The sequence below is a fragment of the Hyla sarda genome, chromosome 4 (assembly GCF_029499605.1).
Source record: "Hyla sarda isolate aHylSar1 chromosome 4, aHylSar1.hap1, whole genome shotgun sequence".
NCBI lineage: Eukaryota > Metazoa > Chordata > Amphibia > Anura > Hylidae > Hyla > Hyla sarda.
In genome coordinates, this window is record NC_079192.1 from 276041473 (window position 1) to 276066507 (window position 25035).

At 44.5% G+C, this 25035-nt stretch overlaps 1 protein-coding gene and 1 long non-coding RNA gene across 2 annotated transcripts in view; one reads left to right on the forward strand and one right to left on the reverse strand.

Moving 5' to 3' along the window:
• Nucleotides 1–25035, forward strand: part of TMCC3 (transmembrane and coiled-coil domain family 3) — an 87055-nt gene that overhangs the window by 59950 nt on the left and 2070 nt on the right. Inside the window, exons 3-5 of the mRNA XM_056574325.1 lie at nucleotides 19313–19448; nucleotides 23465–23749; nucleotides 23920–25035. The exon at nucleotides 23920–25035 is cut by the window's right edge and continues 2070 nt beyond it. Of these exons, the coding sequence (XP_056430300.1) occupies nucleotides 19313–19448; nucleotides 23465–23749; nucleotides 23920–23937 (439 nt within the window). The 3' untranslated portion in view covers nucleotides 23938–25035. The remainder of the gene's footprint in view (nucleotides 1–19312; nucleotides 19449–23464; nucleotides 23750–23919) is intronic.
• LOC130369277 (uncharacterized) overlaps nucleotides 24026–25035 on the reverse strand; it is a 26050-nt gene continuing 25040 nt past the window's right edge. Inside the window, exon 3 of the long non-coding RNA XR_008892708.1 lies at nucleotides 24026–24158. This is a non-coding gene — a long non-coding RNA (uncharacterized LOC130369277). The remainder of the gene's footprint in view (nucleotides 24159–25035) is intronic.

Here is a 25035-nt window from a genome sequence, read left to right on the forward strand (position 1 = left end):
ATTTCTTTGTATAGAGCTATGATTCCAAACCAGTGTGCCTCCAGCTTTTGCAAATCTACAACTCCCATCATTCCACTGTTCCGCTTGCTGGAAGTTGTAGTTTTGCAACAACTGAAGGCAAACAGGTATAGAGTGTTTATCAGGCTCCTTCACTACAGCCTTGACAGGGCTTACCCATATTAAAGGTGTATTCAAGCTCCTAAAAACATACCCCCTATCACCGGAGATTGCAGGGTCCCCAGGTCCTTTGTAATAGGCCTTTGAAACACCCAAAAATCAAACATTAAGTAAGAAAGTTTGAACAGCATTTTGGCCACAGCATTAGATGCTGTCTTGATCCCCCATTTTGGCTGTGTCATGTGATTCTCCTATCAGATGACCCCTGTAACCCTTTCTTCTCTGTAATAACATGCTTCCAGACAAACTAAACTCTGTTTGCTGAGGATGAGGGCTTTGTATTTCCCCTATTTGGTAAGAAAACATGTAGCACACTTCTAAACAATCTATTTCCTATACTGCTATTTTCGAAGACTTTTTTCCTATGTGAGGTTCAGCTGCCTGAATCTGACACACATCTCCAGCTTTATAGCCCATTTATGATCCTATTTAACAATGCGATAAAAGATTTTGCTCCACCTTGTAATAGCACTTCACTTTAAGTACAGGTTTATGGTTTACATCCTTAAATGGGTTTTCCAGGCTCAGAAGAATTTTACTAAATGGATGAAATGGCATAAAACAAGAAAACCGTATAAAAACCTTTCTATAGTGATAACGTAACCTTATTCTCACATGATCACTCTCAGGTTGATATAGCTTTTTTTTAATGCCTTCATTTTGTTATTTTTCTTCATATCCCAGGGAAAACTCTTGTGTTACTAGCTGGGTCTAAAGACCCAGGTCATATCTGCTAAACTAGAGAGTTATTTGTAGCTCTTGTTTATTGCATGAAATCTACATCCTTGTAATGTATTTGGGTAAGTGTTTCTTTCTGTTTGTGCATAGACTTAGATTTAAAGGGGCGTAGCTGCAATTTTTTTGATCTTGCTACCAGTCTACTGTATTGCTTTAGATGAGTCTGCAGGCAGGGAAAAGACAGGCTGTATTAGAGGAAGAGCGTATCTTCATCTAGCAACAACAGATATTAAATTTCCCTTTACCAGGAAATACCAACGTTTGCACAGTTTAGAGTTATCACTGCAATTCCTCCCATCTGCTCATAAAAAAATTGTCTGATACTCCTTATTATTTGGAAGTCTAATGGAGGAGTGCTTGTACACAGCTCTAGCAAATGCGTAGGGTTGTCCATGCCTGAGTTCAGCTTTCAGGTGCTCCGGTGGGCTGGAAAAGGTGGATACAGTCCTAGGAGAGAGTCTCCAGCCCACTGGAGCCCCTGAAAGCTGAACTCATTTATGCAGGCTAAAGTTAGCAACTGCTGAGCCAAGAAGTTTGTGACGAATTGAATCACTAACTTCGCTCATCTCTAGTGAAGGTACATGTTGTTCATCTCACAATAGCTGAGATGTGGTCTTGGCTGGTGTGAATTAGGGATCGACCGATATCGTTATTTTAGGGCCGATAATCAGTGCAGGTTAGGGCCGATAGCCGATAACTTATACCGATATTCTGGTATAAGTTATCTGCTATTTAACCCCCTGCGACACCGCTGCAGATCATTGATTTAAAGCGGGCGCTTTAAATCAATGATCTGCAGTGGCTTTTGCGGGGCCATAGACCGCCGCCGCCACCACCCGCTTCTCTCCCCTACCTGCCAGGGTGCTCCGGGCCATCCATCCATCGTTCCTGTAGTGTCCGGGGGCGTTCCGGGTGGAGGGTGGTCCGGTCCGGGCTGTCCTTCTTCTCCGGCGGTCCTCTTCTCCACTCCGGGCAGGCTCCGGCCTAGTACGCTGCATAGACGTCGCTGCGCAGTGACGCCCGTGCGCAGCGACGCACCTGACGTCACGGCGTAGCGGCGTCTATGCAGCGTGCTAGGCCGGAGTGGAGAAGAAGACCGTGGGAGAAGGACAGCCCGGACCGGACCACCCTCCACCTGGAACGCCCCCGGACACTACATGAAGGAAGGATGGCCTGGACCACCCCCATTACGGGTAAGTTTAATTTTTTTATTGACTCGGAGGGTGGGGGAGGGGCCCGACCGGTATAGCGGTATGGGAAAAAATCAATACCGGTATACCGCCTAGCATCACGGTGGGGGTGCGATGCGGTGCGGTGGGTCGGAGGTCCGGTGCGGCGGGTCGAGGGGGTGGCGGTCGCCGTGCGGTGGGGGCGGGGCATTATCGGCTTATCGACAAGATAATTGCTGATACCGATAATGCCCAAAATCGTGATTATCGGCCAATAATATCGGCCATACCTAGTGTGAATGTGCAAAAAAATTGCTACTGCTTTTAAAAAGTTGCAGTTGATAAATCCCTATCCACTGCAAAAAGCTATTCATGGCACAGTACATTCAAGTTGTTTGTTTTTCTTGAAAATGTGTTGCACAAATTTGCAATTTTTTGGGCCCACTGTGCAAAAATGTGCACGTTTTTAGCACCAATTTGCCCTCTGTGCATCCACAACGTGAAATACGCTGCAGATGCGCTCCATGTGACCCTACCCTTAAAGAGTGTTACCTATTTAAAACCTTTCCCTCAAATGTTTTCTGTTGAACATGAATTTTTAAAGGGGTGCTGTCAGGCCCAAGGCCTGATTATTAAAATCCTATATGTGTATTATAAGTTATGACTGTGTGTGATGGATTGTCCAGGACATGGGTGAGAGGTCATTCGGACGGTGTGTCCTTTTGTGTATTGCATTCTCCTTTGAAGTCATGCACTCTGGTCCCATCATATAATCAAACAGATAAGGGGCCAGGAAGAGAGAAGACCCCCTGGTGAGATCAGAGGGGAGGGGGGAATGGAATCTCCCTCCCAAGAAAGCAGATATGATATTTAAACAATGCTAGACTCAGTCAGGTGTTCAATGCTGTGCAACAAGCTGACAAGACCATCCTAAGAACAGCTGGAACTCACTCTCTCATGGACTGCTATATCATCATGCTGTAAGAACTTCATCTTTTGTTTTCTGAACTTGCCTTGCCAAACTCTTTCATATTTTTGTAACTGTATGTCATTTGTTTCTGTATTTTTATATAGTCAGCACTGTGATACCTTTTATCAGATTAAATGTTTAATTAATCAGCTCTGGTCTTTGATCTCTAAATATATGAGCTCACCTTTCTGAAGGCAGCTCTGGAGGAAACACATTTATCTAAGGGTTAATTTGGTGACTTTCTGGGACTAGTAGTGGATACCCAGAGGTCTGGTGGCTTTAACCCTTGCACCATCACACTCTCTCTGTCTTGGCTGGACCGATAGGGTGTGATCGTGACAGGTACTTCGCCCCTAGACATCTTATCCCCTATCTGAAGATGGGGGATAAGAAGTCTGATCGCGGGGGGGTCCCCTGCTGCACCTGGCATTCGTTTAGCGTGTCAGGTACAGTGCCGGAGGTTCGTGACTGTATGTCACGCCCCGCTCGTGATGTGACGGCCACACCCCCTCAATGCCCCCTCCCATAGACTTGCATTGAGGGGGCGTGGCCGTGTCATCACGAGCGGGGTGTGACCGTGATGCCACGAGCCTCTGGATGGCAAGTTCGCTCCATGCCCCGGATGTCTTGGGGGGCGGCAGCTGAAGTCATGGGGGTCCCCAGCGGCGGGACTCCTGCGATCAGACATCTTATACCCTATCCTTTGGATAGGGGATAAGATGTCTAGGGATGATTTACCCCTTTAATGTTCCAGAAGTCTGCCTCTGTAGTAAATCCGATGAATACTCTGAGAACAATTATTTTATAAACTAGAGCAATTCTGATCTAGCAAAAGATTGTACTGTTCTGCAAAACTCTTCACCGTCCACTCAGTATGTGATCACTAAACTATACATGCTGAATTGTTTAATTAATTTAGAAGTCATTTTGTGTATCTGAAACAAACTCAAGTGGCATTCTACACAAATAGTAGAAAAAAGACATCACTGGAAACCATCCACCATGCATTTATCCAGACAGCCAGCCCAGGTCCAAATAGACAGTATATCCAAGGTCACAGCTCACAGAGGCTCAGGATAATGTTCAAGCTGTGTTCTTTATGGACTCCTCCTTTTAATGTGATGTTGAAAAAGGCAACTTTTTTGGAAATGTTGCATTTAAAAAAGGACTCTATAAAGAACAAAACTTAACATTATCCTAAACCACCTTGCATGCTGTGACCTTGGATATACTGTGTCAAGTTGCATCATGTTAATTTCAGAATTATTCATTTGCAATGTTAAAATATGTTTTATCCTGAGAATGAAGATGAGTTGATAGACACAAAGGCTTGGCACTGTTAAAGGGGTTATCCAGGAAAAAACTTTTTTTATATATCAACTTGCTCCAGAAAGTTAAACAGATTTGTAAATTACTTCTATTAAAAATCTTAATCCTTTCAGTACTTATGAGTTGCTAAAGTTAAGTTGTTCTTTTCTGTCTAAGTGCTCTCTGACATCTGTCTCGGGAACTGTCCAGAGTAGAAGCAAATCCCCATAGCAAACCTCTTCTACTCTGTGCAGTTCCCGAGACAAGCAGACATGTCAGCAGAGAACACTGTTGCCAGACAGATGAGAACAACTCAACTTCAGCAGCTGATAATTATTGGAAATATTAAGATTTTTTAATAGAAGTAATTTACAAATCTGTTTAACTTTCTGGAGCCAGTTGATCTAAAAAATAAATAAATACAAATTCCTGGGATACCCTTTTAAGGCTGTTCCCGGAGTGCAGGGTTATTCATTATTAAACACTCCTGTATGCCTCTTCTGCTCCAGCACCCAAAGAGCTGACAGGAAAGGCTTTTAAGGGACTATATAGAAGATTCAGGCTGCTTACACCTAAACATTAAAACACTAAACATTAAAACCACACAGTATGTAAAAATATCACCAATAGATATGCCGGCAAAACTTTCAGCAAGGTGCAGAAATGGCCAATTTTCTGAAATCCCGTTAACGAAGAGAGAGAGCATTTCTCCTAATTTTCTAGGTTTTATGTTTATTGGTCTTTAGACAAACAACTTCTGTACCTTTTTAACCCCTTAAAGACATGCGCCGTAAATGTACAGCGCTGCATAGTGTCACTTAGCGCACAGTGCCGTACATTTACGGCACAGCTGTGACACGAGCGCAGGAGATGTGCTTGCTTCATTACCGGTGGGTTCCGGGGGCTGTCGGCAGCCGAGGACACGCTGGGAATGGCGGACATCAGCTATCACGCTGATCTCCGCTATTAACCCCTCAGATGCCGTGATCAATACAGATCACGGCATCTGCGGCACTTATAATGGCTGAGCTGATCGCCTGCGGCACTGCTGCGGGGATCAGAACAGCCAAGATGGCGGACGGAGATCCCCTTACCTGCCTCCATCCATCTCCCGGGGTCCTCTGCAATGATCTGCCGACCAGAGCAGAAGATCGCCGATAATACTGATACCTAAGCATACCACTGAACAGTATTGGCAATCTAATGATTTCTATAAATAGTCCCCTATGGGGACTTAAAAAGTGTAAAATAAAGGTATTTTAAAAGCAGTGCAATAATAGAAATGTATATGTTACCATGAGTATAATTTTAATCGTATTGACCCAGAGAATAAAGAAAACATGTAATTTTTACCGCAAAGTGTACAGCTCGAAAAAAAACAACGCCCTCGTCATCCCCCCCCAAAAAAAAAAAAATTTTGCAAAATTATGATTTCCGTTTAAATATTTTCACACACACAAATTTTTGTGGGGTTTACCATACATTTTAGGGTAAAACGAGTGATGTCATTACAAAGTACATCTTTTCACGCAAAAAAACAAGCCCTCATATGGGTCTGGGAATGGAAATATAAAAGTTATAAATTTAAGAAGGCAAGGAGGAAAAAATAAACGCAAAAATAAAATTGTCTGTCTGTGTTCCTTAAGGTCAAAATGGGCCTTGTCCTTAAGGGGTTAAAAGGCTTTTAGTGTGTGGCACTGCAGCTGTCTGTTTTATGCTGCTATTATGCCAAAGAATATAGTATGTGTTTTGATTGACTAGTATTACTTTACGTAAAACTTCTTTCATGCTTGTTTTATTATCTGTAAGTAAAAATTCCTTCTAAGGGTGGGACACTGTCAGATTATGCCTCAGGCAAGGGAAAAAAAAAATCCTGAAATTCATGTAGAGACACCAGGATGCACAAGATAATGCGAGAGATTTAACATGCAGTATTCTAATATACATTTACCGTATATACTCGAGTATAAGCCGAGTTTTTCAGCACGATTTTTCGTGCTGAAAACACCCCCCCTCGGCTTATACTCGAGTGAACTCTCCACCCGCAGTGGTCTTCAACCTGCGGACCTCCAGAGGTTTCAAAACTACAACTCCCAGCAAGCCCGGGCAGCCATCGGCTGTCCGGGCTTGCTGGGAGTTGTAGTTTTGAAACCTCCGGAGGTCCGCAGGTTGAAGACCACTGCGGCCTACGACATCATCCAGCCCCCTCTCACCCCCTTTAGTTCTGTACAGTACTCGCCTCCGCTCGGCGCTGGTCCGGTGCTGCAGGACTGTCCGGAGAGGAGGTGGTCCGGTGGGATAGTGGTTCCGGGCTGCTATCTTCACTGGGGAGGCCTCTTCTAAGCGCTTCGGGCCCGGCCCCAGAATAGTCACGTTGCCTTAACAACGACACAGAGGTAGGTTCATTGCCAACGTACTTCTGCGTCATTGTCAAGGCAACGCCTCTATTCCGGAGAGGAGGTGGTCCGGTGGGATAGTGGTTCCGGGCTGCTATCTTCACCGGGGGCGCCTCTTCTCCGCGCTTCCGGCCCGGAATAGAGGCGTTGCCTTGACAATGACGCAGAAGTACGTTGGCAATGAACGTACCTCTGTGTCGTTGTTAAGGCAACGTGACTATTCTGGGGCCGGGCCCGAAGCGCTTAGAAGAGGCCTCCCCAGTGAAGATAGCAGCCCGGAACCACTATCCCACCGGACCACCTCCTCTCCGGACAGCCCTGCAGCACCGGACCAGCGCCGAGCGGAGGTGAGTACTGTACAGAACTAAAGGGGGTGAGAGGGGGCTGGATGATGTCGAAGGCCGCAGTGGTCTTCAACCTGGCTGCCCGGGCTTGCCGGGAGTTGTAGTTTTGAAACCTCTGGAGGTCCGCAGGTTGAAGACCACTGAGGGCGGATGATGAGAAGAGGATGATGAAGGGGGGTGGGGATGATGACAAGGGGATGATGAAGGGGGGTGTGTGGGATTGATTACAAGGGGATGATGAAGGGGGGGGGGTGTGGGATGATTACAAGGGGATGATGACGGGGGGTGGGGATGATGACAAGGGGATGATGAAGGGGGGTGGGGATGATGACAAGGGGATGATGAAGGGGGGATGTGTGGGATGATGACAAGGGGATGATGACAGGTGATGATGATGAGGGTCTGGATGATGACAGGCGGTGATGATAATGAAGATGTTAATGACAGGTCTGGATGATGACAGGGGGGATGATGTATTTCCCACCCTAGGCTTATACTCGAGTCAATAACTTTTCCTGGGATTTTGGGTTGAAATTAGGGGTCTCTGCTTATACTCAGGTCGGCTTATACTCGAGTATATACGGTAAAAGTCTAGTGTTAACTGTTCCCAAGCTGATGTCAACAAATAAGGTACCGTAATAAAGAGCCCCTTGTGTTAAAGGAGTACTCCAGGATGGAAAAATTGTCCTCCATACTGCCAGCAGTAAAAAATAAAAAGATGCATACCTTCCTTTGCTCCCCCGATGCCTCCCAGGAAAAAGATAAAAAATAAAAATAAACCAAAACATACTACTAGGGCAATCTTTGGCCACTGTTCGGTGAGTGAAGCCCTGTGGATACATTTAGCATATATTCTGGGAACTATTTTTGGCGTAGGGCTTGGACACTTTGTGCTTTGAATCTTAGGCTTTCATTTTAATGTGTTCCTGAGTCGACTGAAATAGATATAATAACATAGGTGTGTGGCAGCTTTGTCTTGTGTTACATGCTGGAATGCATTAAATATTGATATTAAATTAACTAGTGTCATACACCGTAACCTGATCAGTGTGCTCCCTGCATACAAATACAGAGATAATAGCGCTTGTGAGCAATTGTATTTCCATTAACATACAGTACATGCCATCAGACTTCTACCTGAATCTTTGTAATTCCATCATTTAAGATTCATTTCAGGTAGCCATGTACTGTTGCACTAAATGATGCATCTGGATTCTAGCACCTAACACATTGACTGACTGTGTTAGTTTTGCAACTTTTTAAAATTATTTTCTTTTCTTCCTCTAATCTATCAAAAAGGCTAAAATAAAATCGGACCCCGAGGGGTAATGCCGAGGACAGTGACAAGGGAGTCAGAGGTGGATAAAAACTGTTTACATAAAACATAAAAAGTTGTGTAGGTGTATTTACCCAGAAAAGAATGCTGGTATTACTTATCCATTATATTAAAATAGGCAATAGGGAGGGTGTAGACAGATACTATGAAATTGTATATTTTTCATAGTTGACTCATGAGACCTAGGTGTAGTCTTCCTGTTGTAAAGTTCAGTTGATTCTCCAGACTCCGAGTCCTAATGGAAAGCCATGAATTTTTTTTTTGTAATGCTAGAAAAATGTGGTATCAAGTTGCTTTGTTCCTAATGTGTCACTTGTACTTAACATGAGGAACATGAGAAAGTGATCTGGAACTGCAAAAAGATGGCCGATAACACAGGTGTAAACAGACTAAAAAGGGTCTGTCTAAGCGTTTTAAATCACACGAACGACTGCAACTGTGGTCATATAGCGATGAAGTCTCCATTGGTCCCTGCTAGTCGTTCCTTGCTTTTTCTTGCAGCAAATACATCTACACATGATTGCTGGAGCTGGTTACTGGCCTCAGCAGTGATTCCCCGCAGTTGTGTGTGTCCAGGACATCATTTCTGCAGAAAACTAAACCGGGCCGACTGACTTATACCAGCTCAATAGAGGCCAAAAGTACACTTTTTGTTCCCCGGGGGAAAGGCAGCCTGTGGGTACAGTGGATGTATATGTTACATGGACTTGCTGGATAGGTACCTCTGTTCTCGTGGGGGTTCCAGAGGTCAGATTTCAGTTATAACCTAGTTTAGCACTACTAGAACAGTGGTGGTGCTAGATTGTAAGCTCTTATGAGCAGGGCCCTTATAGGAGTTGCTGATGGTGTTTCTCTGTAATGTATTTTCTTTGAACCATTGAAACACCCCCTGAGATCTACAGTGACACCCTGTAATCTACAGTGACACCCCATAAGTGAACTCCACTCCGTGCTGGATGGCGGCAACCACCGCTGTTCAGTGCGTCCACAGTGCTGGCCCAGAGATTGCGGGGGGTCCTAGCAGCCGGACCCCGCGATCAGACAGCTTATCCCCTGGTACTGCAAGTACTGATTTCACATAAAGATGAACTTTGAACACTGCATCTGTTATAGGCAATAACTCCCATTTTGGCTTCATTGTCGTCCCTCAGGGATTTATTCTTACAGGCCAGGCAAAATTCTGCTTTTACACCATTGTTTTCTAGGTCTCAGACATGCATATGAGGCTGGATATACTTGTATTAGCGCATTCAAACTTAATATTTATTCCCTGTCCATGTCGGAATTGAATGGCGGGATGCCCATCGCCCCTTCATTAATTATCTGTGAAGCTGCCAGAGAGAACCAATTTAAGTGTTATAAGTTGAAATACCATTAGAATAGTAAAGCCAATACAAGCACATAGGCATGTTTAGTGACCAGCCACCCTAGTGACTTTACCTTTCATCTTTTACATAATGCAGCTACTAATCCTACATAATATAGGGACATCCACACTATACAACACTAGTGGTCTAATTTGAAGCAATAGATAAGGATACATTAAAAGGGGTTCTCTGGTACTTTGACATTTATCCCCTATCCAAAGGATAGGGGATAAGATGCCTGATCGCGGGAGTTCCGCTGCTGGGGACCCCCGTGATCTTGCATGCGGCACCCCGTTTGTAATCAGTCCCCGGAACGTGTTCGCTCCGGGTCTGATTACTGTCGATCACGGGGCTGGCGGCATGTGACGTCACGCCTCCGCCCCCGTGTGACCTCACGCTCCGCCCCTCAATGCAAGTCTATGGGAGGGGGCGTGACAGCTATCATGCCCCCTCCCGTAGGCTTGCATTGAGGGGCGGAGCGTGACGTCACAAGCCGTCGGCCCTGTGGTCGCCGGTAATCAGACCCGGAGCGAACACGCTCTGGGGACTTGATTACAAACGGGGTGCCGCGTGCAAGATCACGGGGGTCCCCAGCGGCGGGACTCCCACGATCAGGCATCTTATCCCCTATCCTTTGGATAGGGGATAAGATGTCTAAGCACCGGAGAACCCCTTTATGACACTGCAAACTCAGGTGCACAGATTTCTTAATATCTCCATCTTTTCCCTTCATTATCTTGGTATACTGAAGTCAAGGGCAATGGGAAGAAGATGTAGGCAACATTCAGTTAAAAAGTCTAAGGGGGAGATTTATCAAGCTGTTCCCGTCATATTTTATTTAATTTTTTTCTGTAAAAAGGCACAATATGCGTAAATTTTGTGTTCTTGTGCAATATATAGTAGAAACTGGCTGTGGGTTGCTGGGCTATGCAGTTGCCCATGCAGTGGACAGTATTTATTAACTGCACCTTTGTTAAAAAGGCACAAATATTATGCACAACCATGTTAAAAACACCTCAAATGTTGACCATGACCAACTTGTCTTAAGAAAATGTCAGACCCCAGTGGAATGACTTTCAAGCATGGGAGACCAGTCATTTAGTAAGGAGGCATATTTTCTAATAGAGAAAGCAAAATCGAAGAAGAACTAAATTTGGGGGAGATTTATTTAAACCTGTACAGAGGAAATGTTGCTGAGTTGCCCATAGCAACCAATCAGATCACTCCTTTTATTTTTCAGAGGCCTTGTCAAAAATGAAAGTGATCTCATTGGTTACTATGGGCAACTCAGCAACTTTTCCTCTGGATAGATTTTGCTACATTTCCCCCTAAGCACCAAGCAGGGCTGTGTAACCTAATCAGATCATCTAATATATCAATACATTATTCTTAACAAAGATCAATATATTAAGAGATTACATACCATTAGGACATGCCAAACAAGCTAGTTTATGATATCATATCAAGTTGGATTTTATTTCACATTTGGCAACAGCTGGAGACACCACTTGCATTTTCTAACAAGCAGCTGGAGAGAGTATTCATGTATTTGGTTTGTTCTGTGAGCCAAATCACCTTAAATTGTCCATCACCTAATAAACTGGAGAGCGCAAAGTGAGAGCCCAAGTTTTGAGACCAGGGAGCGGTGAGAATCCGAGCCACAATGGCCTAGGCCTGTGTTTCCCAACCAGTGTTCCACCAGCTGTTGCAAAACTACAACTTCCAGCATGCTTTGGCTGTTGGGGCATGCTTGTTGAGAAACACTGGCATAGGTGTTGGAAACGCTGCAGGGTAGACAGCTTGGTAACAGGTAAGCTGCTTATAGTCTGAAGGTTGGTGCATGTGCCTTAACAGACAGACCCAACCGCTTTCTGTTATTCCGACTTGGGGCATGTCAGGTTATGTTATTGAACAATTGACAATTAAAGGGGTACTCCGGGGAAGTTAATAAAAATAAAAATGCCCCAAAGCCACCACAATACCTGTTCTGTGTCCCATATTCATGTGGTTTTGACAGCTCCTGTGGCCCCTGTTGTCTTCTAAATACTTTTTTTTCCCCCTGTTTGCAGCACAGACTACAACTCCCATAAGTCAGTGCAGCTCTGTGTAATGGCTGCCAGCCAATTGCTTTCACTATCTGTGTGCATGTTCACATTGCATCTCACACACTGTACATGTCTTTTCATCCTTCCTCCAGCTATACATCATGTTATGCTTTGAGTGGCAGCAGTCAGTGATAAGATCTACAGCAATCTTCACTCAGCTTCTCTCATGGCACACAGAAAGGGGAGGGGAGCTGTGGCTGTGAAGCCAGGAATCACATGGTGCTTGTCTCTGTGTAAACCCCTCACTGACCTAGTGCCCTCCCTCTTGTCAAGTCACAGTAATTGGCTAAATGGGGTTTTCCTCACTCACTGCATGTAAGTGACAGTTGAAAGAGGAAAACTGATATATATATATATATATATATATATATAGCTAATGAATTATATTTAAACAAAATACATGGGTTGGTGAGAGGGAAAGGATGGGCTATGGGTTTAGTTCCATAGAGTACCCCTTTAGGGTCTATTCACATGTACAGTATCCTGAGCAGATTTGATGCGCAGGATTTCAAGCTGTGTTCAGTTTACATTGAAATCTGCAGCAGAAAAGGTGAATAGGCAGAAAAGGACCTGTAACATACAAAAAGTACAAAAAACGCAGAAACCCTTTTTAACCCCTTAAGGACACATGACGTTCTCATACGTCTCCATTTCAGAGTCCTTAAGGACACATGACTTATGAGAACGTCATGTGTTTTACCGCCCCCCCCCCGGAACCTTCTGGAGCGGAGCCGGTGCCCTATGCCTGCTGAAATCGTTCAGCAGGCATTGGGGCATATCGCCCAGGGGGGTCATGATGACCCCCCATGTCGGCGATGGCCGCAGATCGCTGGACAATTCAGTCCAGCGATCTGCGGCGGATTCCGGGTCAATCGGGTCTCCAGTGACCCGGTGACCCGGAAGTATTGGCTGATCGGGGCCGTCAGAGACGGCCCCGAACAGCCAGAGCCAGCAGGGGTGAGGTGGCACTGGTGCCACCTCACGATCGCCCTGATTCGTCGGCCGGATTACCGGCCGACCAATCAGGGCGCCTGCTGCAGGTGTCACTCCCGCAACCCGCTCCGCCCCTCTTCCGGGGGACGTGAGCGGGTGCGGGACGTGCACTCCGGGTGCTGGGGACCCCGATCCCCGGCGTTAATGTTGGGATCCGGGCCCCCAGGAGCAGCGGCGGCGGCGGAGACGACGAGGGACTGACCTGTGCGGCGAGGATCGTTGGAGGTGAGTGACAGCCTCCTGCTGTTGCTTAGCAACAGCTCCCAGCATGCAAAAAGGGCATGCTGGGAGCTGTAGTTATGCAACAGCAGGAGGCAGACCACCACAACTCCCAGCATTCCTTTATGGGCATGCTGGGACTTGTAGTTTTGCAACAGCTGGAGGCACATTCTTTCTATGGAAAAGTGTACCTTCAGCTGTTGTGTAACTACAACTCCCAGCTTGCACAATCAGCTAAAGTGCATGCTGGGAGTTGTAGTGGTGCATCTGGTGGTTGCATAACTACAACTCCCAGCATGCTCGTTGGCTGTCGGTGACTGCTGAGAGTTGTAGTTTTGCAACAGCTGAAGGCACACTGAGTTAAGTAGCAAACCAGTGTGTCTCCAGCTGTTGCATAACTACAATCCCCAGCATCCCCAGCCAAAGTAGTATGCCTACAGCTGTTGCATAACTACAAGACCCAGCATGCCCTTCCGCTGTCCGTACATGCTGAGGGTTGTAGCTTTTGCAACAGCTGAAGGCACACTGGTTGCAAAACCCTGAGTTTGTTACCAAACTCGGTGTTTCACAACCAGTGTGCCTCCAGCTGTTGCCAAACTACAACTCCCAGCATGCACTGATAGACCGTACATGCTGGGAGTTGTAGTTTTGCAACAGATGGATGTTCCCCCCCCCCCCCCAAATGTGAATGTACAGGGTACACTCACATGGGCGGAGGCTTACAGTAAGTATCCGACTGCAAGTTTGAGGTGCGGCAAAATTTCTGCCCATGCGACTGTACCCTAAAAACACTACACTACACTACCACAAAATAAAATAAAAAGTAAAAAACACTACATATACACATACCCCTACACAGCCCCCCTCCCCAATAAAAATGAAAAACGTCTGGTACGCCACTGTTTCCAAAACGGAGCCTCCAGCTGTTGCAAAACAACTACTCCCAGTATTGCCAGATAGCCGTTGACTGTCTAGGCATGCTGGGAGTTTTACAACAGCTGGAGGCACCCTGTTTGGGAATCACTGGTGTAGAATACCCCTATGTCCACCCCTATGCAAGTCCCTAATTTAGGCCTCAAATGCGCATGGCGCTCTCACTTTGGAGCCCTGTCGTATTTCAAGGCAACAGTTTAGGATCACATATGGGGTATCGCCGTACTCGGGAGAAATTGCCTAACAAATTTTGGGGGGTATTTTCTGCTATTACCCTTTATAAAAATGTAAAATTTTTGGGAAAACAAGCATTTTAGGTAAAAAAAAATATATTTTTTTTACATATGCAAAAGTCGTGAAACACCTGTAGGGTATTAAGGTTCACATTACCCCTTGTTACGTTCCCCGAGGGGTCTAGTTTCCAAAATGGTATGCCATGTGTTTTTTTTTGTTTTTTTTGCTGTCCTGGCACCATAGGGGCTTCCGAAATGCGGCATGCCCCCAGAGCAAAATTTCCTTCAAAAAAGCCAAATGGGACTCCTTCTCTTCTGAGACCTGTAGTGCGCCAGCAGAGCACTTTTCACCCCCATGCGAGGTGTTTTCTGTATCGGGAGAAATTGGGCTTCAAATTTTGGGGGGTATTTTCTGCTATTACCCTTTTTAAAAATGTAAAATTTTTGGGAAACCAAGCATTTTAGGTAAAAAATATATATATTTTTTTTACATATGCAAAAGTCGTGAATCACCTGTAGGGTATTAAGGTTCACTTTACCCCTTGTTACGTTCCCTGAGGGGTCTAGTTTCCAAAATGGTATGCCATGTGTTTTTTTTTGTTTTTTTTGCTGTCCTGGCACCATAGGGGCTTCCTAAATGCGGCATGCCCCCCAAAAACCATTTGTCGCTCCTTCCCTTCTGAGCCCTCTACTGCGCCCGCTGAAAAATTAACATAGACATATGAGGTATGTGCTTACTCGAGAGAAATTGGGTTTCAAATACAAGTAAAAATTTTCTCCTTTTTACCCCTTGCAAAAATTCAAAAATTGGGTCTACAAGAACATGCGAGTGTAAAAAATGAAGATTTTGAATTTTCTCCTTCACTTTGCTGCTATTCCTGTGAAACACCTAAAGGGTTAATACACTTACTGAATGTCATTTTGAATACTTTGGGGGTGTAGTTTTTATAATGGGGTCTTTTATGGGGTATTTCTAATATGAAGACCCTTCAAATCCACTTCAAACCTGAACTGGTCCCTGAAAAATAGCGAGTTTGAAAATTTTGTGAAAAATCGGAAAATTGCTGCTGAACTTTGAAGCCCTCTGGTGTCTTCCAAAAGTAAAAAATCATAAATTTTATGATGCAAACATAAAGTAGACGTATTGTATATGTGAACCCAAAAAAAATATATTTTGAATATCCATTTTCCTTACAAGCAGAGAGCTTCAAAGTTAGAAAAATGCAAAATTTTAATTTTTTTCATCAAATTTTGGGATTTTTCACCAAGAAAGGATGCAAGTTACCATAAAATGTTACCACTAAGTTAAAGTAGAATATGTCACGAAAAAACAATCTCGGAATCAGAATGATAACTAAAAGCATTCCAGAGTTATTAATGTTTAAAGTGACAGTGGTCAGAATTGCAAAAAACGCTCCGGTCCTTAAGGTGTAAAATGGCCTGGTCCTTAAGGGGTTAACATTAAACACTTACAAGTAGGGCAACCTGCTATGACAGCACCTACTAAACCAAGCACACAGGTCTCCGGAGCCCAGGCAATTCAGTCTGAGGGAAAATAAAAGTAAACTTCCAATTTGGCAGCTCACAGCAGTTTGTGAGGTGAAATAAAATTTGTGCCGTATTTATTAACGTCCTTGCGCCTCTTTGTTAAATTCGGTGCACAACAGTAAAAAAAAATGTGCAAAATAAAACCACACAAAAAAGGACTTTGCACAGCAAAACAATTAGTCATTGTTAAATTATAATGTTAAATTGTTAATCATAAATGTTAAATTATAATAACAATTTTTTTTACATCAGGTAATGTAGTTCATATTAATCTCTACACACAAACTTTCCTACTGTTGTAACGTTGATGAAAATTCCAAGTGACATTTGTGATCCAGATTCTATTCAACTGTTCCATACATTTTAAGTATTGGGTGGAAGCATTAATACATCTTGGTTTTTACCTTCTTAAAGAAAATATTTTGAGGGATACTGTGTATTCTTTGAGATAACACAGTGACCCCTTGACCTACGATGGCCCCGATATACGATAATTTCAACATGCGATGGCCTCTCAGAGGCCATCGCATGTTGAAGGCAGCATCAACATACAATGCTTTTTTATGTTGGTGCCATCGCATAAACTACTATCCGGCAGTGCAGACTGCTTCAGCTGCCACCGGATAGCTGATTACGGTGTCCTGTGTGGTCCGCTGACGATCACTTACCTGTCCTCGGGGCTCCGGCGCGTCCTCTTCTGGATCCCCTGCATCGTCGGCGCTCTCCATCGACGTCATCACGTCGCTGCGCACGCCGTCCCGTCATCCAATAGGAGCGGCGTGCGTAGCGACGTGATGGCGGCAACGGAGAGCGCAGATGCCGGGGAAGGAGAAGCCTTACTGGAGCGTCGGGGACACCTCGGGAACGCGGCTACAGCGATGGAAGGCGAGATCCAGGGCAGTGGTGACGGTCCGGAGCAGCGGGGACAGGTGAGTACAACTTCCTATTAGGGATCGATCGATATCGTTTTTTTTTATGGCCGATACTGATAATCGGTGGAGGTTAGGGCCGATAGTTGATAACTTATACCGATATTCCGGTATAAGTTATCGGCTATTTATCCCCCCTCGACACCGCTGCAGGTCATCGATTTAAAGCGGGCGCTTTAAATCAATGCACTGCAGTGGCTTTTGCGGTGCCATAGGCCGCCGCCGCCACCACCCGCTTCTCTCCCCTACCTGTCAGGGTGGTCCGGGCCATCCATCCTTCCTTCCTGTAGTGTCCGGCGGCATTCCGAGTGGAGGGTGCAACGGTCCGGGCTGTCCTTCTTCTCCGGGGGTCATCTTCTCCACTCCGGGCAGGCTCCGGCCTAGTACGCTGCATAGACGCCGCTACGCAGTGATGCCCGTGCGTAGCGACGCACCTGACGTCACGGCGTAGCGGCGTCTATGCAGCGTACTAGGCCGGAGCCTGCCCGGAGTGGAGAAGAGGACCCCCGGAGAAGGACAGCCCGTACCGGTGCACTCTACACCCGGAATGGCGACGGACACTACAGGATGGATGGCCCGGACCACCCCCATTACGGGTAAGTATTTTTTTTTTTATTGACTCGGAGGGTGGGGGAGGGGCCCGACTGGTATAGCGGTATGGGCAAAAATCCATACATGTATTCCGCCCAGCACTACGGTGGGGGGTGCGGCGGGTCAGGGGAGGGGGCGGTCGCGGGGGGGGGGGGGGGGCATTATCGGCTTATCGGCAAGGTAATTGCCGATACCGATAATGCCCAAAATCGTGATTATCGGCCATACCGATAATCGGTCGATCCCTACTTCCTATACCAGTGGTCTTCAACCTGCGGACCTCCAGATGTTGCAAAACTACAACACCCCGCATGCCCGGAACAGCCAACAGCTGTCCGGGCATGTGGGGTGTTGTAGTTTTGCAACATCTGGAGGTCCACAGGTTGTAGACCACTGTCCTATACCTTACATTGCACGGATCCCTTAACATGCGATGGTTTCAACAAACGATGGTCTGTTTGAAACAGATTACCATCGTATGTTGAGGGACCACTGTATAAGAAAACAATAAATTATTCCAATAAGGTACGTTTAAATGTATCCAGTAACACGTCTCTTCTATATTGGATTGGGAAAGACATGTGAATATGGTTTTGTTTAGAAAAAATAAATAAATATATATATAATATATTAAAAAAAAATATATATATATATATATATATATATATATATATATATATATATAAATAAAAAAATAAAAAAAATAAAAATAAAATAAAATATATATATATATATATATATATATAAATAAAATAAAAAAATATATATATATATATGTGTGTGTGTGTATATATATGTATGGAAGTGTTTAATTGCAAGTGCCACTTTATGTACACAAAAGAACTATTGCTCTTGTGTCAGAAGGTAGGGTTGGTACGCAGGACAATTTGTGCGCCTGTGTGTTCGTTTTTATGTTTGTTCTGCTGTTCTCCATCCTCTTGGCACAATAATGGTGGGAGGTGGCCCACATTTTACCATTTCTTGCTTCTTTTTCACCAGTTCAAGTAAAAGAGCCAGTTGGGAGCGATTTACTCAGTTTATTAGCTTGTTTGCTGCTCAATAAATCTGGTGCATTTTTCTTTTATGTGACATACATGGAATAAAACATAAAAATACCAAATGTAGAATTAATTCAAAATGTTTGCTTTTCCCCACCTATTTTACTTTTCAAAATTTGACAATTGATGAAAACTGGTTTCTACTGCTTTGTAAATGTGGACAAGTTTGTGTTGTGTACAGATGGTCACCCGTGTATTTACTTTGATAAATGTGTAAAATGTTTTATCATGTTATGCATATATGAGAGGGAATATTGTATTTCTTCACGGTCCCATTAAAATTAGCATTGTTGCATTTTTTAAAACTGTATACTGATCTATAAAAAAAAATGTGATCTGTGAAATTGCTGATACTTTTCAGTGACTTTGAGGGGGAGAAGTATAAAAACCCGTGCAGAGAAAAGTGGTGCAGATTATTTCATTTTTCAGAGGCCTTTTTAAAAATGTAACTGTTCTGATTCTTGGTTCTGGGCAGCTGCTCCACTTTTCCGCTAACCAGGTTTTGATAAATCTCACCGATTAAAGGGGTACTCCGCTGCTCAGCTTTTGGAAACTGTTCTGAACGCTGGAGCCGGCGCTGGGAGCTTGTGATGTCATAGCCCCGCCCCATCATGATGTCACGCCACGCCCCCTCAATGCAAGTCTATGGGAGACGGCCGTCACTCCCCCTCCCATAGACTTGCATTGAGGGGGCGGAGCTATGTCACCAGCTCCCCGGCTCCAGCATTTGGAACGGTTTGTCCAAGCGCTGAGCAGTGGAGTACCCCTTTAAGTAGCAGAGTATTTAGCAGTGTTTCTTGTGTTTATGTGCATGTTTGAAGGGAAAAAACAAGCCTTGCAAATATCTTAAAACATTTTTTTTTTTAGCTTTTAACCAACCTGCATTCACCTTTGTTAGGTTTGAAAGGCTTGAGGACCAACTGAATGACCTGACTGACCTTCATCAGCATGAGACCACCAACTTGAAGCAGGATTTGGCCAGCATTGAAGAAAAGGTTGCCTACCAGGCTTATGAAAGGTCTAGGGATATGCAGGTACGGTTCAGCTTAGGCCATACATAGCTGCCTCGCAATAAGAATAAATCATGTTTTGTTATTTCATCTCCAATATTGTGAAAATGACTACTTGCCAAATAAAGTTGTCTTTGTCTTAGAAATATTTTCATTTAATTAGCTGAGCATTGCATCATGTTGGAGCATAGTTGCTGGTAAGAGTTTTTGTTCTTCTTCTGCCCTCTCCTGGCACACAGATATTAGTTCTGCACTTTAAGCAAACTCTGCCATTCACAGATTCCTTGGTCACTGGATTCGTTTATGAACCTAGCACTCGATACCAAGTGTAGGAAGCAGCGTTGCACTTTTAAGTAAATTTAAAAACTGTCAGTCTATCCTTTTGAGGTAGGACTTGGGAGTGTAACACACAATAAGATTTTGCAGCTCATTGGCCTGGTTCATGTCACAGTCTAGTGCTCCACTAATAATAATAATAGTTGTTTATATAACGCAAACAAATTCCACATCGCAGTAAACTCAGATTGGGTACCTCTTCCCATTGGGGCTCACTAGGTTTGCACTGTACCCTAATTTCAACTATTTTCTTTTAGCAGACTGTGCTTTTTTAAAGAGGTTCTTTTACTAAATTTCTATTAAAAAAAAAAGTTTTATTTTTAAAGTGCTGCTTAAGTTTTTCTAGGCATCATTGTCCCTTCTCTAACTTTTAAATTAGTGCCAGCTCAAACTTCTTTTCAAGATCTGATGGATCTGAGCTGATTAGTTGCTCGGGGTGTGCTGACTGACAATGCCATATAAGCTGTAGCTAGTAGGCTGTGTGTGCATGTGTAAGCCTGTTAGGCTGTATTTGTGGGAGGGGCATGGGAGTATATAACGGGGCATTATATACTCCCATGCCCCTCCCACAAATACAGCCTAACAGGGGGCCCTGCAGACAGGTCAGGGTGTGTCAGGCGTTAGGCCAGAAGGGATGCAGCAGCATGTTCCTGTATCCGTGGCGGGTGGCAGATGTTTGAATCTCCCACCAGTTTGGAAGCTCTGGCGGCTGCTCGGAATCCCGGAGCCTCTAGCTATGAGCTACATGGGGGAGAATGGTTCCGATATTTAGCTGTTTAGACCTGCACTGCCCTGTCCTGCCTTTCGAGAGCCACAGGTGCACTGGTTCTGCCCGTAGCAGTGGTGGGATCGGATACTGCAAGTGGAGGTCACACTCGGGTAAGGCCGTGAGCTGGTACGGTGTTGCTTCAGGTGTCCGTCGGGGGGGCCGGAGTTACCACCCTGACTTTCGCTATTATCATTATTATCAAAATGCTTATGATCGTTTTCTGTGGGGCAAACTCTGTGTATCCTTACCTTGTCCGGCAGCGCTAGTGACCTCTAAACTTCGCTGGGTCCCATGCCAGGTCACCTGTTCCCCAGAGGAAGCTTTACATGCTTGCTGTAAGCTATATGCAGTTTGCTGTCGGGAGAGCAGTGAAAAAGTGCCTGTACGCTCATTACATTTATATTGCACGCACGCTCATTACACTTATACGCCACGCACGCTCGCTGCCTGGATACGGCACGCACGCTCGCTGCCTGGATACGGCACGCACGCTCGCTGCCTGGATACGGCACGCACGCTCGCTGCCTGGATACGGCACGCACGCTCGCTGCCTGGATACGGCACGCACGCTCGCTGCCTGGATACGGCACGCACGCTCGCTGCCTGGATACGGCACGCACGCTCGCTGCCTGGATACGGCACGCACGCTCGCTGCCTGGATACGGCACGCACGCTCGCTGCCTGGATACGGCACGCACGCTCGCTCGCTGCCTGGATACGGCACGCACGCTCGCTCGCTGCCTGGATACGGCACGCACGCTCGCTCGCTGCCTGGATACGGCACGCACGCTCGCTCGCTGCCTGGATACGGCACGCACGCTCGCTCGCTGCCTGGATACGGCACGCACGCTCGCTCGCTGCCTGGATACGGCACGCACGCACGCTCGCTGCCTGGATACGGCACGCACGCACGCTCGCTGCCTGGATACGGCACGCACGCACGCTCGCTGCCTGGATTTCACTGCACTACTCCTTTAAACTAATAAGCCTGATGAATGATGTAAAGAATATTCTCTCATGAGATATATTAATATATCTCTGGCAGTCCGCCGGAAGCGGCCATTTCAACCCCTGCAGGAAGCCGTGACCGACACGCCCCCTCCATGTATCTCTCTGGGATACATGGAGGGGGCGTGTGGGCCACCAGTCCGAGCAGGGGTCGGCACGCCTCCTTCCAGCAGACTGCCGGGCCCCCGTTCAGGAGATCGCAGGGGGTCCCAGCAGTTGGACCCCCAGCGATCTGTAACCTATGCCCTATCCTTTGGATAGGGAATAAGTAAACCTTTCACTACACTACTCCTTTACGTTTGCATACAATAGCAGGGTTTCTTAAAGGGGTATTCCAGGGAAAACTTTTTTTTTTATATATATCAACTGGCTCCGGAAAGTTAAACAGATTTGTAAATTTCTTCTAAAATCTTAATCCTTCCAATAGTTATTAGCTTCTGAAGTTTTCTGTCTAACTGCTCAATGATGATGTCACGTCCCGGGATCTGTGCAGTTCCTATGGGGATATTCTCCCATCATGCACAGCTCCCGGGACGTGACATCATCATTGAGCAGTTAGACAGAAAACTTCAGAAGCTAATAACTATTGGAAGGATTAAGATTTTAGAAGAAATTTACAAATCTGTTTAACTTTCCGGAGAAAGCAGAGTTAATGTTTGGTTCTAAAAAAGATACAGAATGCAGCTGTTTTTACATGGTTGCCCATTCGTTGCAGCATAGAGCTTTCCTCAGATGAAAGTTTAGCACTGGTGGTAAGAAAAGCCAGACTCATAGCTACAGCCTAAGAAAGGGTTTCCTGTGCAGTATTTGGAGAATATTTTTTTAGCATTATAGCCACAATGTAATTTTCCTGCAGACTCACTTGTGTGTAGGAAAGTGGTATATATTGGATATTTCCACTGTACTTCTAATAAAGGAATAAACTTCTATAGGACACTGTTTGTTTTTGTTCCAAATTCATTTTCCATACCATGCACATCTACCTTCTCCATGCATTGTAGACCTCATGTAGTTTCCAATGTATAATAGTTTTTTTTGCCATTCTTTTCCCTTTTATATAGCCTGCCTTCAGTGTGCAGAAATGGTGAATATGTACCGGAACATTAGCGAGATTAAAGTTTCCTTCAAATAGCTGTATTTTCTTCAGATAAATACCTTTTGGGCTCACTTAAGGAAGAATAGGCAATTTATTAAAGCAGGTGTTTAGGGAGACTTTCCATCATTGCTGCTGTCAGTTGTTTGTACACAGCTCCAAGTCACTTGGGAAGATTTATTTGACTGAAGTACTGTTTCAGAAAACTACTGACACTTGCCTGGGCCAACCCTCGGAGCACAGGCTAATTTTCTGCTAGCATGTAGAATGCACTGACATGAAGCGCCTCTAACTATAAAATCTGAATAGTACATTATTACATGACATACTATTTCCCAGAGCATTCCCAGCCTAATGGATTTTCTCTTTTTAGATAAAAGTAGTATTTGTTTATAAATACAGCATTAGGGTATTTGTAAAGATTTGTAGAGCTTCAGTTATGAGTATCCTGGTCTTATACCATAATAATTGTGTCTGAGACTTCAAACAAACTTTGTCTTCTGTTCTCATACCAGGGTTAGGTTGGGAAGTTCATATGTACTCACTCTTACATGTATGCACTATTCAAGTATGTTCACACACAGTAAACAAAATGGCCAAAAATGTATCTAATTTTGGAGGAAAAATTAGCTTTTTTCCCATAATTAGCTGAGAATACATCCATACATAAATTACGGCCATATTCTTTTACCATGTGTGAACATATGTGTTATTCTTTATGGATATTTTGTTTCTCTATTTTAGGCTTGGACTTCTGTTTCTAAAATGGTCATATCAGAGCATAACAACTATAAATGCATAAATTGTATTTTCTCTTGTGTTTTTTTTTTATAGGAAGCTTTGGAAACCTGTCAGACGCGTGTTTCTAAACTGGAGCTTCACCAGCAGGAACAATTATCTGTACAGTCTGAAGCTGTGAACGCCAAAGTACTCTTGGGCAAATGCATAAACATTCTCTTGGCCTTAATCACTGTTATCCTGGTTTTTGTGTCAACTATTGCAAAGTTCACAGCTCCAATGATGAAGAGTCGTCTCCACATATTTTGCACTTTTTTTGCAGTGACATTGTTTGCCATTCTTTATAAAAACTGGGACCACTTATTATGTGCCCTTGAACAGGTAATCATTCCAAGATGAACATTTCTTCTTATGTGCACCATTATTTCATATGTGTATTGGGAAATTACTATTTCCCAGTCAGTTGCTTAGATTTTTTTTGTAACCAGTTCTGGCATGCGCACTTTCATATTTTGCCTTAAACGTGCATATTTGAATTCCTTTTCTTACAGGACTGTTACGGAAGGTGAGTCTTGTATTGGAAATGGGAATGGTCTTGTCTATTCCCCACGTCTGGACTGTTGAAGTGTTGTCTGGACATTCATGGCCTACCAAAGTTGTTCTTGCTTCATGACGATATTCATAATTTGGATCTAAACATTCTTATCGGACTCAATGGCAAACCTAATGGATCTTGATGTAAATATGATTGTGTTCTCTTAAATTGTTTGGCGTTTAGATTTTTGTTTACCTGTTGAATGAACACACAGGTTACATACAAAAACATGCAAATTGTTTTCCTAGTAATGTTGCTGGGTGGATCATGTAGTAATTTTTTTAATTCATGATTTTGTTTTTTTACATTGAGGTTCCAGTAAAGGGGTTAGGCCATCTTCGTAGATTTGCCACAGTTATGTCTGTTAATATGATTTCTATAAGGTAAAATGTAAGATAAATGATCAGTGGGCCTGAATATCCCCAAAATGTATACACCATAAAGCAACTGAAAAGGTTTTGTACAGGGACCTTCACAAGAGAATACATTGAAATCAAGAACATTTGCAGTTGGGGGGGGGGGGGGGGTTGCTTATGCCAAACCGGTTTTTGACAACATGCTTAACAATGTTTTCCATCTATTGTTTATAGAACACATACTATTCCCTTCATTCATGGAAAGGTTTAGTCACACATGGCAGATTTGTGGCAGCAGTTCCTGCAACTGTCCCATTTAGGGTAGGGTCCCGCGTAGCGTATACACAGCATATTTATTTCATACTGCGCCAAATCTACTGCATATTCTTCTATGATCAGACACACAGGGCTTCTTGTGGCAGTTGTGTTTGTGTGTGTTTGTGTCTGTTTGTGTCGTTTGGATGAGGGTCTGCATTACAGGCACGCGGGCTCACCACCAAACCTCGATGCACACACAAGACTGCCGCCGGGCAGCCCTGCATGTCTGCTCATAGGAGAATACGCAGTGGATTTTGTGCTGATTGAAATATGCTGCATGTGACCCTACCCATAGATATAAAAGGCTTTCAAAAATCTGTGCTTGCCCCTGCAACAACCCAGTTCACAGGGACAAAACTACAAGGTGGGAGTATGCCCTAATTGACATAATAGAATCA